At 40.2% G+C, this 16130-nt stretch overlaps 1 protein-coding gene across 7 annotated transcripts in view; it reads left to right on the forward strand.

Annotated features, from left to right (window-relative positions):
• TENM4 (teneurin transmembrane protein 4) overlaps positions 1 to 16130 on the forward strand; it is a 624775-nt gene that overhangs the window by 415507 nt on the left and 193138 nt on the right. For 6 of the 7 annotated variants that reach the window (XM_076328426.1, XM_076328432.1, XM_076328425.1 and 3 more), the window contains one exon: positions 13758 to 13928. The exons of the other annotated variant lie outside the window; for it this stretch is intronic. In XM_076328426.1, coding sequence (XP_076184541.1) covers positions 13758 to 13928 — 171 coding nt within the window. The remainder of the gene's footprint in view (positions 1 to 13757; positions 13929 to 16130) is intronic. 7 annotated transcript variants of the gene reach the window in all.

Genomic DNA, 16130 nt, shown 5'->3' on the forward strand with positions numbered 1-16130 from the left:
ATGGTTGGCCTGAGTTACCATACATTCACTTTCTTTGTTCTTCGTCAGTTGAATTCTGTGTTATGTTTTCCATTCTTTTGTCTGTAATAGATGTCAGGCTACTCGATCTAAGTGACTTGCATCCTCTTCTTTTCCCTTCTTAAATATTTGTACAGCATTAACCCTGTTCTAATCTCTTGGTAGCTGTTTCAGTATTAATCAGGGAGTCAGATTCCTCTTCTGCTAGCTCATCTCATTTACTGGGTACAAGTTAAATGAGCCTGCAGATTTTAAAAAGTTTGTCCTTGAATAGATGTAGTTTAATATAATTCTTGGTTATTAATGGACTGGAAAAAAACTTATTTCCTTTGAAATAATTGCATTATCCTAGTTATTTTCAAAAACCAGAACAAAAATTCTTACTGAACACTTTAGCCTTTACTATAAGATTATTAACAATTTCCCCCTCTCCATCAAATAAACAGCTATATTGTTGCTCAGTTTACTAGGTTTCAATACACTTGAAAAATGTTCTATCGTTCTTTGGTTTTTTCAAGCCATGTATTTTTTTTTTCCGTGTCTTCAGCTTCCTTTATCAATTCTCTGCATTGTCTTAGATTTATATAGATTACTCTGTTTCCCTACTGTTCTGGGGTTTTATATATTACTTTTTTTATTGCTGCTTATTGTTTTATTTTGACACTGAATGAAGAGGTCCGTTTGTCAAAGTCTGATCCTCTTTCATCATTCTGGAATCACTGGAAGAATGACTTCCATTTAGAAGTAGACCACCAGTATGACTGATTCTTTAATGGGTTGGAAGCAGGTTGAGGCTGTATATCCAGAGGGCTCCATCTGATGTCAGAGTTTGCATCAGTGCACCATGAAACCACACGTCAGTCACATAACATCACCATCAGCCCTTTAGATGCCTGATCCTTTCTTAAATTTAAGAATCTTTAATACAAGGAGGGATCAGTTTAATTCCATCTGTTTTTATTAAATTGTAAGATACGGGCTCTCAGCTTTTATACGCTTTTATCAGTTGCTTTTAGTGAGTTTTTATAGTTGCTATAAGCCCCCAGAAAAGAAAATAACAGCTTGCTGACACTGAAAGTGCTGGCCTTGCCTTTATGACAGTGGCACAGATGTGCTGCTATAATCTTCATTTCATGGCTTAGATTGACCTTTGCACACAGACGCTGAAAAGGAATCAGTTTTACAGATCTTAATATCTACTGGAAGGAGTTCTCCTCGAGTCCATGTTTTTATTTCATACTAATTAGTGTGAAATAACATAATTTAATTGCAGGTAAGTGGAGACAGAAAGAAATGTTTCCTGTAATGGGCTTTGTTTCAGTGTTTTCAAATACCGTACATTTTTGTGGGTAACTAGTCATAAGAGTAAGCTCAGTTAGGGATGTCACTGATAATAGTGAAAAATATTGCTCACTTATAGTTTAGTGTTTCTCTCCTGTCCTTTTCTAACATAAATTAGAAGATGGCTTCAAAACCTGATTTGCAGCCAGGTCATACATTTCTATTGGATATGTGCAGTGATGCATTCTCTAAGGTTTTTTACCTGTAGTTAAAGTTGAGCTATGTGGTAGATATACATCTTTATAGTGTTAAGTGAAGTGTTCTTGTTAAGTATACTACCTAGGTAACATACTAGATGACCTGTAAAATAACAAAAAGTCCAATCCACTCTTTCCCTCTGTGACAAGATTTCAACACCACTGTTTATGCTGAAACTTAAAAGCTCTGAAAGGATCACTTACGCAGTTCACTGTGAGGTATCAGAATCTGATGCTCAATAAATAGATATTTAGAGGTTGTTGAATCTCTGTGTGTAAGTGAAAAACTAATAAACTCTCCCAGCATCACCAGCTTTTCCTATCTTCTGCTTTATTTGATTTTATCATACCTTAACTTCCAAGCCTGTCCTTATTGCAATCAGAAACTTTTGCCTAGACAGATGATGAGAACAGCATATGTTAGCTGTTTTCAAATATGGTAGCACATAACACAGCAGCAACATCACACCTTGCTTGCCTAGTACAACTGTAGCATCATTCATTATGCAAAGAGACTCTTCAAAAAGCAAAGCAGAACAAGGCAGTTAGCAGAGATGATGGCTATGCTTACACTAGGTATTTCAAAAGAAACTCTAATTGGACTATCAGTGGAGCAGAATCTCATTTAATTATGGCAGAAATGATAATGAAATCAAGCATCAAAAGGGCTTCGTGAGGCTTTTGGTGAAAAAAAATCCCACAATCATCTAAGCACAATGATATTCCAAACAGTATTAATCCAAGTGGTCAGTAATAGTTTATTTATATTAGTGTACCTTCTCCAGTCAAGCTGGGTCATGGGCTACTCCAGGTTTTGAAACATGTACATGGGACCACTCTGGGCATCCAACTGGTCCAGAATGGGTGCATTTCTATACCATCCAACTCTTATGGATGGTCACACCCAAACTGTCTATTGAGAATGATCTCTGGTCTTTGCTAGCTGAACTGTCTGCAGGAACTCAGAAGGTATTGGCTGACCACAGCCAAAATCATGGTAGAGTCCCTTCTAACAAATAAATGGTATAGACTATCAAGTTCCACTGCATTGTACTGTTTAATTCACTACTAAAAATGTAGCCTTTGGGGATGAAGGGACTAGGCAGTGTACTATGTCCCTGAGCAAGCACTTTGATACATTCGTATTTAACGATGAAACAAAATTATCATGGCCTAAGTAATCACAAGTGAAGATACCCTAAATAGACTGATGAGAGTAGGGGTCTGGATCCCTACTGCCAATGTAGTCATTCACTTATGCAAAACTCTGCTGTTGGATCTACTGTTATTTTATATTCATATTGCAGAAGCGTGGAGGTAATGGAGAATTGTGACACCTCTTTTTTATTAGGAAGAACAAAGAATAGTGTGTGCTTTATCATACCCCTGATCCACACAGAGCTGGCTGCCACAAAACTAGAAAATCTGAGTTCACACATGCTCAGTAGGGACCTATTTAGAGTGCGGTAGCAAAATTGTCTGCACTGAGCATATTTCTTCCCTTTCCAATCCCCTCCTACTGCTACCAACCAGGCTGCACATATGGCATCCCTAGAAAGCCATTGAACATGCTACAATGCTGGAGTTGCCAGGGTTGAGTGGCAATTTCTGTGCAATTGTTCTGCTCAGCATTGGGCCAGTTGGAAAAAAAATAGCCTGTGATGAGGGAATTAAAGGCTATTACAGAGTACATATGCATACAGGCGCTGATCTAAAATCGCACAAGCAATCTTAATTCTGTTCTTTGCTCACTTTTGAGTGCTTGACTTGGCGAACTTTGAGTTTCTTTAGCAAATGCTTTTTTTAGGTGTAATTAAATATAAAGATGGCTGTGGGCCTTTTAAGAGAACACTGTGGGTTGCACTTGCCAGCACTTGCCTTAATCTATGTGCTGGATTTAGTTCTAAGACCAAGGGAACAAATCATCAGGTTGTGTTAAGTTTCGTTATTGAGAGAGCTTTTCACACTGATCTGAACCATTCACTTAGATTTATAGTACCTGAAAGTACTGTGCTGGATTTTGCCCATGGTCTCTGGACAGAAAAAAAATTTCTAGTGTCATTAATTGTGCTGTGTCACCCACTTTATCAGATTTCCCAGACTGTACATTTGTATCCATTTGCTGAGCTTTTGTACAGGGAAAAAAAAAGGATTTTTTCCCTCTCCAAATGAACTCTTGGAACAATCTGCTTGTTTTTCAAGTTTATGTAAAGAAAAATTCGAAAATAAATTGAAACATTTTTAGCTTGCTTTAAATATACCCATGCAGTTGTCGTCCGAAGCAGTTAAAACAATGAGACGCTCCTGAGTACATGTGCAGGTTACATTTCTTCAAATCTCTTCAAAAAGTCACCAAGCCAAAGGATTCTGCTTTAGAGCTCAGTTTTGACGATGCTGATGAGCACTCTGGCCCTGATCTACAAATGTGTAAATTTGTACTGAATTTGAAGCACCTCCATCATGCTCTTAAGTTGCTAGATTTACTCAGGCTAAGTAAAGCTCAAGTTAAACCCCTGCTTTGGACATCAAGAGATTCAGAGATTGTAATTTTGTTAACTTTTCTTACATCAACTGCTATTAGAATGTGCATGGTGACTAATAACACTAATGCCATTTTCAGCTGATTTTAGGATTAAATCATGAGCAGCACTCTCAAATCATTTACTTGTCTTCATAATAAAATCATGTTCATGTTCAGAAGGATAGATGAGCAGACGGCCATCTGAGAGATCAGTTCACGCATCAAATTCTACAACAATATTTAGATCTTAACCCTTAAACTGGGATACTAGATTTAAACTCTGATCCCACCTCTGTTGTGCTGGGGTGATAGAAGGAGACAGGTATTGTTTGTGACTTTTAAACAGCAAACTGTATTTTTTAGACTTTAAGCAACCTATTATATTAATTTGGGAAAGCAGGTTTTCTGATAATATCTGGTAGAGATAATAAGGAAGGAAGCATGTGAGAGGTTGTTGATTTACCTATGTAAATTACACCCTTTTTAATTAGGGTCTCACAGTTTATATGTGTGTAATGAAACGGCATTTGTAAAATTATACTGTCCACAACAGGCTAGCCCAGAATTTGAGTAATTGCAAAGCAAGGTAGGAGGCCCTCTGGTAGGGCCGCCTGTCCTCATTTCTCTAATTGAAGTGAGTACCCCAATGGGAAACCCATTATTTCTAATATTATATACACAAATTAAAACTCCATTTAGAGGTACAGTGGGACCATCTTATAATTGACTTTGATCTTGAAGAAATATATCAGTAATATTTATAGCAATATGGTCTCTGCCGGAAAGGGTATCTAGAAGGGAAAATATTTTACTGAGAAAGGCCTGAGCATGTGTAACACCAAATTTACTAGAGCTGTGGGGGCTGAAATAAGTTTCCTCGGTGCAGTAAGCTGCCTAATAGCAGCAAAGTGTTGCAAGGTCCATCGTTCAACTTCCTATTCTACTTTCACAATGGTGTAGATGGTGAAGGAAATTACAGATTGTATTTAAGCAGACAGCTCCTTGGATAAGCCACACCACCTTTATGTCTATTTTTACTATAGGTTGACACTTAAAAAATCCTCATAAAAAACACCCATAAAAATATTTAAATATACCTGTTTAAAACTGCATTTTCCCTTTCCTGCAGGAAATTACAAGCATCCAGCAAGCTACTATAGCACTGGAGGGGCCAGTGATCATCTATTAGCGGTTTGAATGGACAGGCAATCACTTGAAAGTCTTTGATCCCCGGGGGTAATTAGGAAGACATTGAATAGGAAGTGCTGACTCTTTGCATTGAACAAACATTGAGTTTAACTGCTTCATTTTATAACATGTCTTTCTAGTCACTTCCTTGAAGGTTTCAAAGAAATGCGATGCTTCAGCTGGAAGCTTTTTTTCATCCCTATTAAGAGCAATTGGGAACTAAATTAAAATATAAAGTGTTCTCCTAAGAAGGAACTAATACTATTTGGTAGACCATCTGCTTCTATCTTGGAAATCTTTGATACAGCTCTTCAGTCAGGAGGAGTCAAAGAATAACTGTTTTTTGTCGAATCCAAGCGAGTAAATGCATTTGCAGCCAGGATTTTAGGTGATTACCACAACGCTTTGTTTTCCTGAGAGGCAGTTCCCATTCTGGTGGCAAAATTTTAAGAGGTAGGAAGCTCTCCATCATTTGAATTCCTCCTTTGCACATGGTGATTCTGACTGAGGGAAGGAGGAAACCTGCATTACCTCTGAAAGAACCTCTTCTGGTACTTGCATAGTTTGAGCTCTGAACGTGGAGGAATGGCGAGGCAGCAGGCAGGGTCCCAGGTATTACTGGATGCATCCCATAGCATGTGTCTATACTGAGCTGGCTGTGGAAGCACCTACCTCTTACTTTAGGACATTTGAGGTCCTAAAAAAAACCCCACAAAGAAACACAACACAGCTATCCCTCTTTTATCATCTATATCCTTCATCTTAATCCCTTCACCCGGGGATGGGTGGATACAGATTTTCCAGTTCTCAGCATGAAGAACTCGCAGCCCAGCCCAGCAGAGTGTCTTTATCCCCAGTCTGTGAAGAAGGCTTGTAAACCTTTTTTTCTCATTGAAGGTGGATCACTGAGCAGTCAGGAAGGGGGCCAGATGGGGAATTTACAATAGTGAGCATTACCCTAAATGTCCCCCCTTGTGCCTTTTTTTATTTTTCTAAACAATTGTCTTGTGTCAAATAAATCAACAGGCCAGGAAGCAGAGCCATGGGACCTCCCAGCCACAAGCTGAGAGTCTTCACTTAAACAACATGTAATCAAGCTGCCTTTTGGACTCCGTTCCTTGGTGACCTATTAATTTTACATTTCTAACTGCACAGCAGCCCCGATCCAGCTGGGTTGTGGAGAGCGCTGTGTGCAGGATTTTCTGTTCCCACACGGCTGCAGTCCCATCCTGGTGTGTTTTTTCCATTCCTTGAGTAAGGGCTTTAAGCCACAGAAGGAAAGCACTTACGCATAGGCAATAATTTCAGATGCTAGAAACGACAGAGAGCGCTGTGCAGAGTTTTTGGTCACAAGGTAACTGCCAAAGTCCATGCAAGAACTGGCCCTGCAGGAATCCCTCTCTCCTTGCCCCACAGTGGCTGGCTCAGTGACCCGGGTATGTATGTGTAAATGGTGTGAATTCATGATATTACAAACCATTGGGTTCTTTAGTCAGGATCCTAGATTTCAATTCCAGACTTGAGAACCTGTTAGGTACTTGGGTATTAAATAGCTGCAACACTCAAAGTGTCCCATGCCCTTAGATGAACAACAGCTTGGATCTGTCTGGTCCAGGACTTCACCTTACAAACAAGGAGAGCGGGTACAATATACTGCATCCAGGCTTGCTGCTTTTACCCTCTTCTGACACCAGTAGGGCCCCAGAACCACTTCAGTCCTCGACTCTTGCTGTGTTGGTATGTTGTGCCACACTGGGACACAGAAGCCTTGTCCAGCACTGAAATGGAACAGTGGTGTAAGAGAAAAACAAACCGGTTGATTTCTTTTTTTAATGTTTGTTTTACTGTTTCTATTCTCCTTAATCTTGCGTGCCTCTTCCTTGATTTATTGAAGATTGACAAACCAGTGATTATTTCATGCTGAAAGGCTCCTTTTCATAACATTGAATGTCACAAAAACATGATTAATTCTACAACAGTCAATTCTCCCACTTCTACAGAAATCATATAATTTCAGTGTCGAGAGAGACAGTTATCCAGATAATTACAGTCAAGTTTATTCCAGAGACAGGAGTGAAAGCAATACATTTACTTGAGTCAAAAGTAGCCCTGAGTAATTCAGTGGTGGAATTCAGCTTTTTTTCAATTAGGAGAAAAAGCAAACCTCAGGTCTCATTTTAGAGAGTATGTTATTTTATAAGTCTTATTGTCGAACCTGAAGGTTAAAGAGGAATATGTAACCACCACATATCTTATGATTGATTCCACAAAAAGAGGGGAGAGCAAAGAAGCAAGCTATATAAATGTCTTCTCAACTGCTGCCTGAGCTCCAGCTGTTTTTCCTATTCAACTCCCTTTTACTTTTTTTCCTTAGCTTTCCTTTGCTCTTTCCTAACCTTCTTTTTCTCAGTTTCTCTCATTCTGTATTTTTCTCACCTTCCTCCCCTTTCTTTCGCATTTTCATTCTTGTTCATTATGGCATCGGTGCCTCTCAGCTGTTCCTTCTCACACTGTCTTTTCCCATTCTCTCCTTTGCCCCATGCCACACTGGGGGGCTTTGGAAAACTGTTCTCCCTACCAGGACTGGTCCTTTGGCTTGTGTTGGCTTTGGCTTTGCTGTCACCGGTACAGTGAGGTGCTTGTAGAAACTAGTGGAGCAGTGGAGCCAAACTTTTCCAGATCGAGCCCAGCATTAGTACAGCTGAGCTGAGGAGGGTGGAGCAGCTGTGCAGAAAAGCCTGGCTTTTCCAAAGCTTGTGCGCTTCCCTGTGTTATTTATGCAAAATATACTGATATCCTTAGATAAATACGGATTCAAAATATGGAGCATTCTTAGTGCGAAGAGGCTGACCAGGTTTTTCAAATGAGAAGCCCAAAAGACTTTCTGTCTTGCCTGCATGCCGTTTACCCTCCGGGCTCGCTGTAAATCCAGGCTGCGCACCATCCTCATGGTGGTGATGATTAACTTGCTGTTTTTGTTGAGCTTCCATTATGAGAAACTCTTTTTTCATTGTTCAGGGCAAGATCAGTTGTTAACTGTAAAACAGTTGTTACTTTATTCATTCCTTAGCTTCTCTAGGAGCTTCGCCCGGGTGAGGAATCACCAGGCCAGCAGCAGTACCTGCAGGACTTAGCTCTGAGAGGACAGGTGAGAAGGCAGCAGCAGAGCCTGTGAGCCGCTGTGAGAATGCATTTAACAAACACTGTCGAAGCAGCTGGTGGCTTGAGCCGTAGCCTTAATTTCAAACATCGTAATTGATTGGTTTGGTTATTTATTACACTTAGCTTGCTGCATTGGGCAAAGCAACAAGCTAATAAAGGGCCAGCAGTGTGTTCTTCAATTTTTTGCTGACTGGTGTGGTTTCTGGGGGTCTCATACGCTTCAGTAAGCATGCCTTGTCTTTTCTTCTCCCTGTGATCTATCACAATCATCTGCCTCTCTCTGCTAACTCCTTTGCTCCATCAACCTGTCCCAAGAGATGTCCATTTTGTTGACCATGTGAATTATTATCTTTCTTTGTCCTTTTTCATCCTAAATGCTGTACCAGTTTCTTTGTTCTCTACTCTGCTGAGTAAGTTGTTTTGACTTTAGTGTTTTGCTGTGTCATAAGCAAGTGGCAATAACGCAAAGATACCCAAAAGCCTGGGTCTCTTCAAAACAGACTTTGAAACAATGTTCCTTTTTATCTGGCTTAACAGCATCAGCTAATGTTGCTTATGGCCTCCACAAACAGCTATGGAGTAGGAATAATGCAATACAGAAAGAGATAATGTGTTAAAACCTAAAGAATCATGGTCCTGAATACTTGGTTCCACCAATATGAACTTTGATTTGTTTGGATGGCTAAATAGCTCAGCTGATGCTAAACTGTTTGTAAATTTGCTTTGCTAAAGTGAATCTGAATCCAGCAAATGAATAGCCACATCAGACTGCCGTTGCTGAACTGCTGAATGCAGCAAAGTAAACAAACCCTGAAAGGACTGGAGTTTGGCTTCCTTCTTTTCCCCCCGAAGAGGGCGGCCAGAGGTGACTTAGGACTGAGGATAAAGTGGTTTATTCTGCCACAGAAAATTCTATTCCCCACTCAGCAAGTTTCAGGGCACTTTTTGCTAGCACTTAGCTACAGTTAAAGGTTGTGCAAGTCAAAGATTTGATGTCAAAACATGAGCATAATGGGCCAGAGGCCCCAGATGCCTTTATATCATCTAAGTTGCTGGTGCTGAAACAGCCCAGAGAGGACACATGCAGGGTTTCCCCTAAGTATTGTTTCCATTCCAAGAGAAGGCAGACAAAAGAATTTTACTAGCCATGGGAAATATAACCAAAGTTTCTGCAAAGAGCATGTCATGAGGCTTCCTAGGTGGTGAAAGCTACATGGTATTTTACAAAAGGGTACACTTTAATGATTGTTAATTGCAGTGTGCTCTTTAATACATGGGGAGCCTTCAATATCTGAATGTCTACTGAGCATGATGTTGGGGAGGGAGAGGGAGGAGGACATTGGGGCTTTTAGGAGGACATTTGCTCTTTGTGAGGCACATCTTACATCTAGCTGAGCAGAGGAAAAAAAAAAAGCCAGAGAAAATGTCAACAGTGGGTTCAATTGACCTGGAGACTCAGAACATCAGGAATCTCAAACTATTTTTACAGCTTCACTTTGCTTTTGGGAACATTAACACTTCAAAGTATATGATTGTGCCTCGATTGTGGTCTTCCCCCCCCCCCCCCCCCAAGAACTTGCCAATCAGACACTGTTGGTATTTGGAAGATAGTAATGGTAAACACTTAATCAGATGATTTCCTAATAACATACCTGCTACCAGGGTGTGTTTCCAAAGTAAATCAGACTCTTTGTTGTGGTTTCAGGAAGGCTTTTTTGGCTACTACCTACCTGCAGCAGAAATTGCATGATGTCTGTTTGCCTTATGGGTGGGAATATTTATAGGCTTTTATTTTATGCTTAGAAACATCAAATCAGAAACCCTGAATAGAGCACTAGCTCCAGGCTTTTGCACTCTGTTTTCTGAATTCTTTTTTAAGCCATTTAGTAATCAAAATGCTTTTCAAATAATTCTCTGTGTTTCTCAGATTCTTGCACTTTTGTGTGCATGTTGTGTGTACATCTCATTCTCATGGGTCATCATTGGAGACCTTCTTACAGCCTTTCAATACTTAAAGGGGGCTTATAAGAAAGATGGAGAGAGACTTTTTACAAGGGCCTGTAGTGACAGGACAAGGCGTAACGGTTTTAAATGAAAAGAGGGTAGATTCAGATTAGATATAAGGAAGAAATTCTTCACTATGAGGGTGGTGAGACACTGGAACAGGTTGTCCAGAGAAGTTGTGGATGCCCCAACCCTGGAAGTGTTCAAAGCCAGGTTGGACGGGGCTCTGAGCAACCTGGTCTAGTTGAAGATGTCCCTGCCCACGGCAGGCGAGTTGGACTAGATGATCTTAAAGGTCCCTTCCAACCCAAACCATTCTATGATTCTTTGATTCTATGATCTATGTGATGATGGGATCCATGTACACGAGAAGCTTTTTACTTTAGACAAAATCTATTAACCAAAGAGAAAAGTTAGCATCGTAATGCAGGCCTTTTATCTCTGTGTGATAACAAAGACAGTGTCTAAGTTACAGATAATTCTGTCATATTTTCTATGTTGGGACATTGTAAGACACTTTGAAAATGTTTAGGAATGAATGGCGACATGGAACAGTTGATTCACATGCTCAAGGGGACAGATAATGGGCAGAAAAGCCGTAGCACTTCAGGCTACCATTTCGGTCCTTAAATTGAAGCAAGATTTTCTCCTCATTAGACATTTCCCCTCAGGTGTTTTTAAATGCATTTTGCATGCCCGGAAGAAATGTTCATAGCCTTCCCACTACACCCAAAACAATGCTGACTTCTTTACTTTTATTTTCTTGCTGTAAATAATGATCTACAAGAAACAAATTCCTACAAAGGAGAGGAGGGGAAACAATGTCTATTTGGGGAGTCAATGTGTTCCTAAGAGTCTGTGTGGCACTTAAACTGTGATATCCAAAGGGTAGAGCAATTCAAATGGTGCGGTGAAAAAACCAACCACTGGCTCAATTCCTGCCTGAACCAGTGGTGCCCGGTATAGGCTCATGCAAGTCATTGTAATACGAAGACGTCTGGCAGATGGAGTTGGGATTAAGCACTTAGGGCCAGCAGAGGCATACGGACTGCTTGCTAGGATGTGTGTGCATGTTGTGTGTACATCTCATTTCCGTGGGTCATCACACACTAGGATTGCCTGAGTTTGGAGGAGTGAACAGTTGTCATTCTGCTTTGAACTACAAGCATCTGTGTGGTTAAACATGGGAACTCGCACATGCCCCTATCACCTAAGCCCCTGAGCTCTGTAACGGCTCAGTGGCACCTGGGTAACACTCTGGTCCATGGAGAGGTCCAGCCTGGATGGCATTCTCAGGCAGCATCCAGTACTGAGCTTAGCACAAAAACTGCTGGAGGAGGGGTGCGTGAAATGCCTGTTAGGGCTTGTGAACCTGTGAGCATAGAGTAAGTTAAATGAACACACAATCACATTTTAGTGCCCAAACAAGTGAACTGAGTCAGTCCTTTAATCTGTTCTCTTTTTCCTTTCTGTGAAGTAGAAATAACGATTCCTACCTGATGAGGTTTTATGAGGTTAATAGCTATGAAGTGCCCAGGCACTCTGATGATGAGGGTCGTATAAACACAAAGATATTATGCAGACATAGCTATGCCAAATGCTTGGTGCAAATTCCTTGCTCCCAGTATGATTTCCTCTCTTCCCTTGCATAGTTTCTCTGCCAAGTAAATATACTCCTTTCAAATGAAAATACTGGCCACTCTGCCTAAAGTATCCTGGCTGAATTACCAGTTGTGTTGGTAGCATTCCTTCTTGGTATGTGTACCCATATAAAAATGTTTGAGTTTTGAACAGATCCTTGGAGACTTTCCTTGCTGTGCTTCCTTGCTGTTTGGGAGTTATAGGAGAGTATTTTCTTTCTTAATGGTTAAGACTTTGTTAACAAACCCAGTCCCCGCTTACATGGTAAAAGGAGAGTTTTGCTCTCGTGTTTTGTGATGTAGTAGTGCAAAGACAAGCTTATTCATGTTAGTAAATGGTAGATGACCTAATTGAGACTGAAGTGGAAAAAATCACTGATTTTGGTAAATTGCCTAAATATGCTGTTTTTGGAGAACTACTCAGATTACTTTTCAATCCTCTTGAAAAGCTTTTTCCTGATGCACAGGTTTAAAGAAACTAACCACTTGTCCCTGAGAGTGTTTGCCAAGCTCAGATGTATCTTTGTGAATAAAATGAGAACTATAGGCCATGGAAATGCTCTGTTTCTTTACTGGTTTTGTTTATGTTAAATGGCTGTGATGCTAGTGCTATTGGACAGTTTCTTGCAGAAATTATAGTGTAAAATATCAAGGCGTTCCCTTAAAAAAGAAATGTCATTCCAAGTGTAGCAAATATCAGATCATTTAGCTGTGTAGAGCCTGAAGCTAAACTGGATACTGATTGAGTATGAAATGTTTATGCTGGGGATGGAAGAACTGATATGGGAATCCACATTCTTTTGCTTTCTGTTTTCAAGGGGCAAGTATTAGTTGTATAAGCATGTGATTTTCCGTACACCTCATACATGTGTTTGCTTTTTAAGTATTCTGTCTTGTTCCTTAACTTCACTTGTCTTTATGTAATGCCTTGAAATAGAATCATGTGTGCACTGGATGACTTTGCATGGCCCAGAAACCTACAGAGAGCTATGCCCTGATATCACACAAATCTAAATGGTGCTGTTTGTTTTCAAAGCTTGAGGATGTATCTTTGATCTGAATAGGAGAAGCTGAGTTGTATTAAGGAGTGCTCAGTCATAGTCGCTCGCATTCTTGGTGCTGAGCACAAAGGCACGTGTGCAAGATGGATCTTAAATTGCCTTAGTTTTTACTTGGTCTTATTCAGGAAAAACTGTCAGAGATGTCTGTAAGAGCTTCTGTGTATAATTGGTGGGTTAAAAAAAAAAAAAAAAAAAAAAAGAACCTATATAATATGCTATGAATACAGCAAAACAAACCAGAATGCAGTTTCCTGGGATTTATTGGTATGTTCATAAATAATACTCCTTGTATTTCTGTGTTCACTGCATTGTCACCCCAGCCTTGGGAGCTTTCTGAAACACTGTGCCTGGTTATTCTCTCACGCAGGCCACGAGTCAGGAGTGGTTCTACTGGAAGAAGAAGAGTGGATTGCTATAGGTGATCTAAAATGAGTTTAAGTGGGTGGAAAGACCTAGGGAGTTGGTATGGTAGAAGCAGCAGGGGCTGTCTAATTACCTTAATCCCATTCTTGTCCTAAAGCAATGACCACTAATAAGGCAGTGGAGCAAGGGTTTAGAAAGTGCCCCTGTAGTTCTGAAACTCTCCCAAACAGAAAAAGATGACTTTTCTCATTGCTCACCACAGCCATGCACCTGTTTGGCCTAAACTGGCACCTGCAGCCGATGGAAGGGCAGATGTATGAAATCACGGAAGACACAGCCAGCAGTTGGCCAGTGCCAACGGACGTCTCCTTATATCCTTCGGGGGGCACAGGGTTAGAGTTACCTGACAGGAAAGGCAAAGGAACCAGTGAAGGTATGGTTGGTGTGTGTCCATGTTGTGAGTCTTCTGTCTGCCTCTGAACTCCAGCCATCCAATCTCATGTTCCATTACCCTCAATGCTGCCATCATCAGGTGCTTTTTCCAGTCTTTCACATCTAGAACTAGTAGTCATCGGTCTTGTTTCCATATGTTTCTAAGTTTCATACCCTTCTGGTGTCCACTAATGTGATAAAACTGTGTGCAACCCTCACCACACATCTAAGGCATTCTCAGGGTGGAACCATCTGTACCATATCTCACAGGCTACAGAAGGCCATCATGAAAACCCTGCCTCAAGTGGCTGTTTTCATGGGAAAAAATTGTGTCTTGAAAATTAAATGATTCCTGGAGCATTGAATCAAGTTTTCTCTACAGCAGTACAAAAATGTTTGGGTTTGCCTACTCGTTGTCACCTAGTACCAAATGTTTTGAGCACCAAAATATTTACTAAGAGCTATTACACTGTGAGTTTTGGCACTCCAGAGTTGGACATCGCTTTGCAAAAGTAGGCAGATAAAAGACCTAGTCTCCACAAAGTATCACGATGTTGACAGTTTGCAATTTTAACTGAAATTAGAAGCAACTGATGGGTCATCAGTTCAGCAGTGCATTATCCAGCAGCTTTACGGCTTACTGTGCTTTGTGTAGAGGCAGCACTGCCAAAAGTACCTGTAAGCTCTGCAAAGGAGAGGTGGTTTATCTCTTCCAAGACTTAGCTGGAGAAATGAGAAATTCAAATTTTCAGAAAGCTCTTTTGTTTGTGTGTCAAGCTTCTTTATACGAGGTTAACAGATTCCAGTAAAATTGAAGTCATTGGCTGGTTTTGGTAGTTATTTTTGGGGAGGAAGTTTTGTGGCTAAGAGATAAGAAGTATGCTACTGTTCTGGCAACTCACTGAACTCAAAAGTTTCCACCGAGTTCCCTAGACTTTGGCTGAGAGCCTACGTTTACATGTTTAATTTAAATTAATTGTAGCATTTTTGTCTTTAAGAGCTTATCTGTCTTTATTAGTCCAAATAAAGGCCATAATTATGTGTGTTCCTTAAAACAGTGTATTTACTAGCAACTGATGGCTGACATCAAGTTGCTACAAGGAAAAATCAGCTAAGCAGGTTATTCTCAGCAAACCTTACTAGACAGTACAGCAAGCTGCAGATATCCCTGCTGTTGTATTCAAAAATACTTCATGACAGATCCTTTTTTTTTCCCCTCTAATTTGCCATATGTTTTATTTTTGAAACATCTAGTTTTGATCTGCTCATTTCCTTTTAAAAGTAAAAATGAAAATAAATGGATGTATCCAAAGCTGCCGTCCACATCAAGGACCTCCACTTGATTTCTTTTTCAGCCATGCTTACAGTGACATCAGCAGAAGTTTTAATTGCTGCCAAAAAGCTCTGCTAAAAGAGGAATCTGGGAAATACCCTAGTTATGTCATTAGAAGACCCCTCAAGTTAGTGCTTCGTATAGATCTTAGAGAATCTGTAGGCTTTAGAGGAGAATATCTTGTCCTGACTAAAAAACACATCAGGACAACATCTTTGTTGCAGGAGTAACACTGCCCAGCCTTAAAATGCATCTCTCTCCCCATCAGGTGACTATGCAACTAATTCTGGACTAGCAGTGTTGCATGGCTGCTATTCTAAACCAGAATGTATGTGATGGAAATTTATTAAAAAATGGATTGAAATACAGTTGAAAGTCTTCTTGATCCCAATGAAATAGGCTGGAATGTGTTAGAATATCCTTACAGCTGATCTGAATGAATCATTACCAATGTCTTGCCAACTCTCAGTAATAGTCATTCCTTCTCGTCTGTGGCTGTGCTCCAGCACAGCATTTACCTGTGTCTAAGCCCATCCCTGTTTAGCAAAGCACTTAATCACATGCTTACATTTAAGCATGTAAATAACTGCGATTGAAGTCAGAGAAATGTAAGTGTGCTCTTAAGTGTTTTGATGAGTCAGGGTACCTTGCTGTCAAAAATACAGGCAAATTCAGCAAGGCCTGAAATGAAATAGTTCATTTTGTTATCCAAATAAATTAGGAATAGTTGCTACGGCAACTAAAATGTTCACAGTAATGTGTGGAAAGAGCAAAGTAATTGACAGCCCAATTATTAATCCAGACCTGAAGTTCGTTTTAAGGAGTCAGATATTCTGATTAAAACCTAATTTCTGATTAGAAGCTGAAATG

The sequence above is a fragment of the Aptenodytes patagonicus genome, chromosome 1 (genome assembly GCF_965638725.1).
Source record: "Aptenodytes patagonicus chromosome 1, bAptPat1.pri.cur, whole genome shotgun sequence".
Classification (NCBI taxonomy): domain Eukaryota; kingdom Metazoa; phylum Chordata; class Aves; order Sphenisciformes; family Spheniscidae; genus Aptenodytes; species Aptenodytes patagonicus.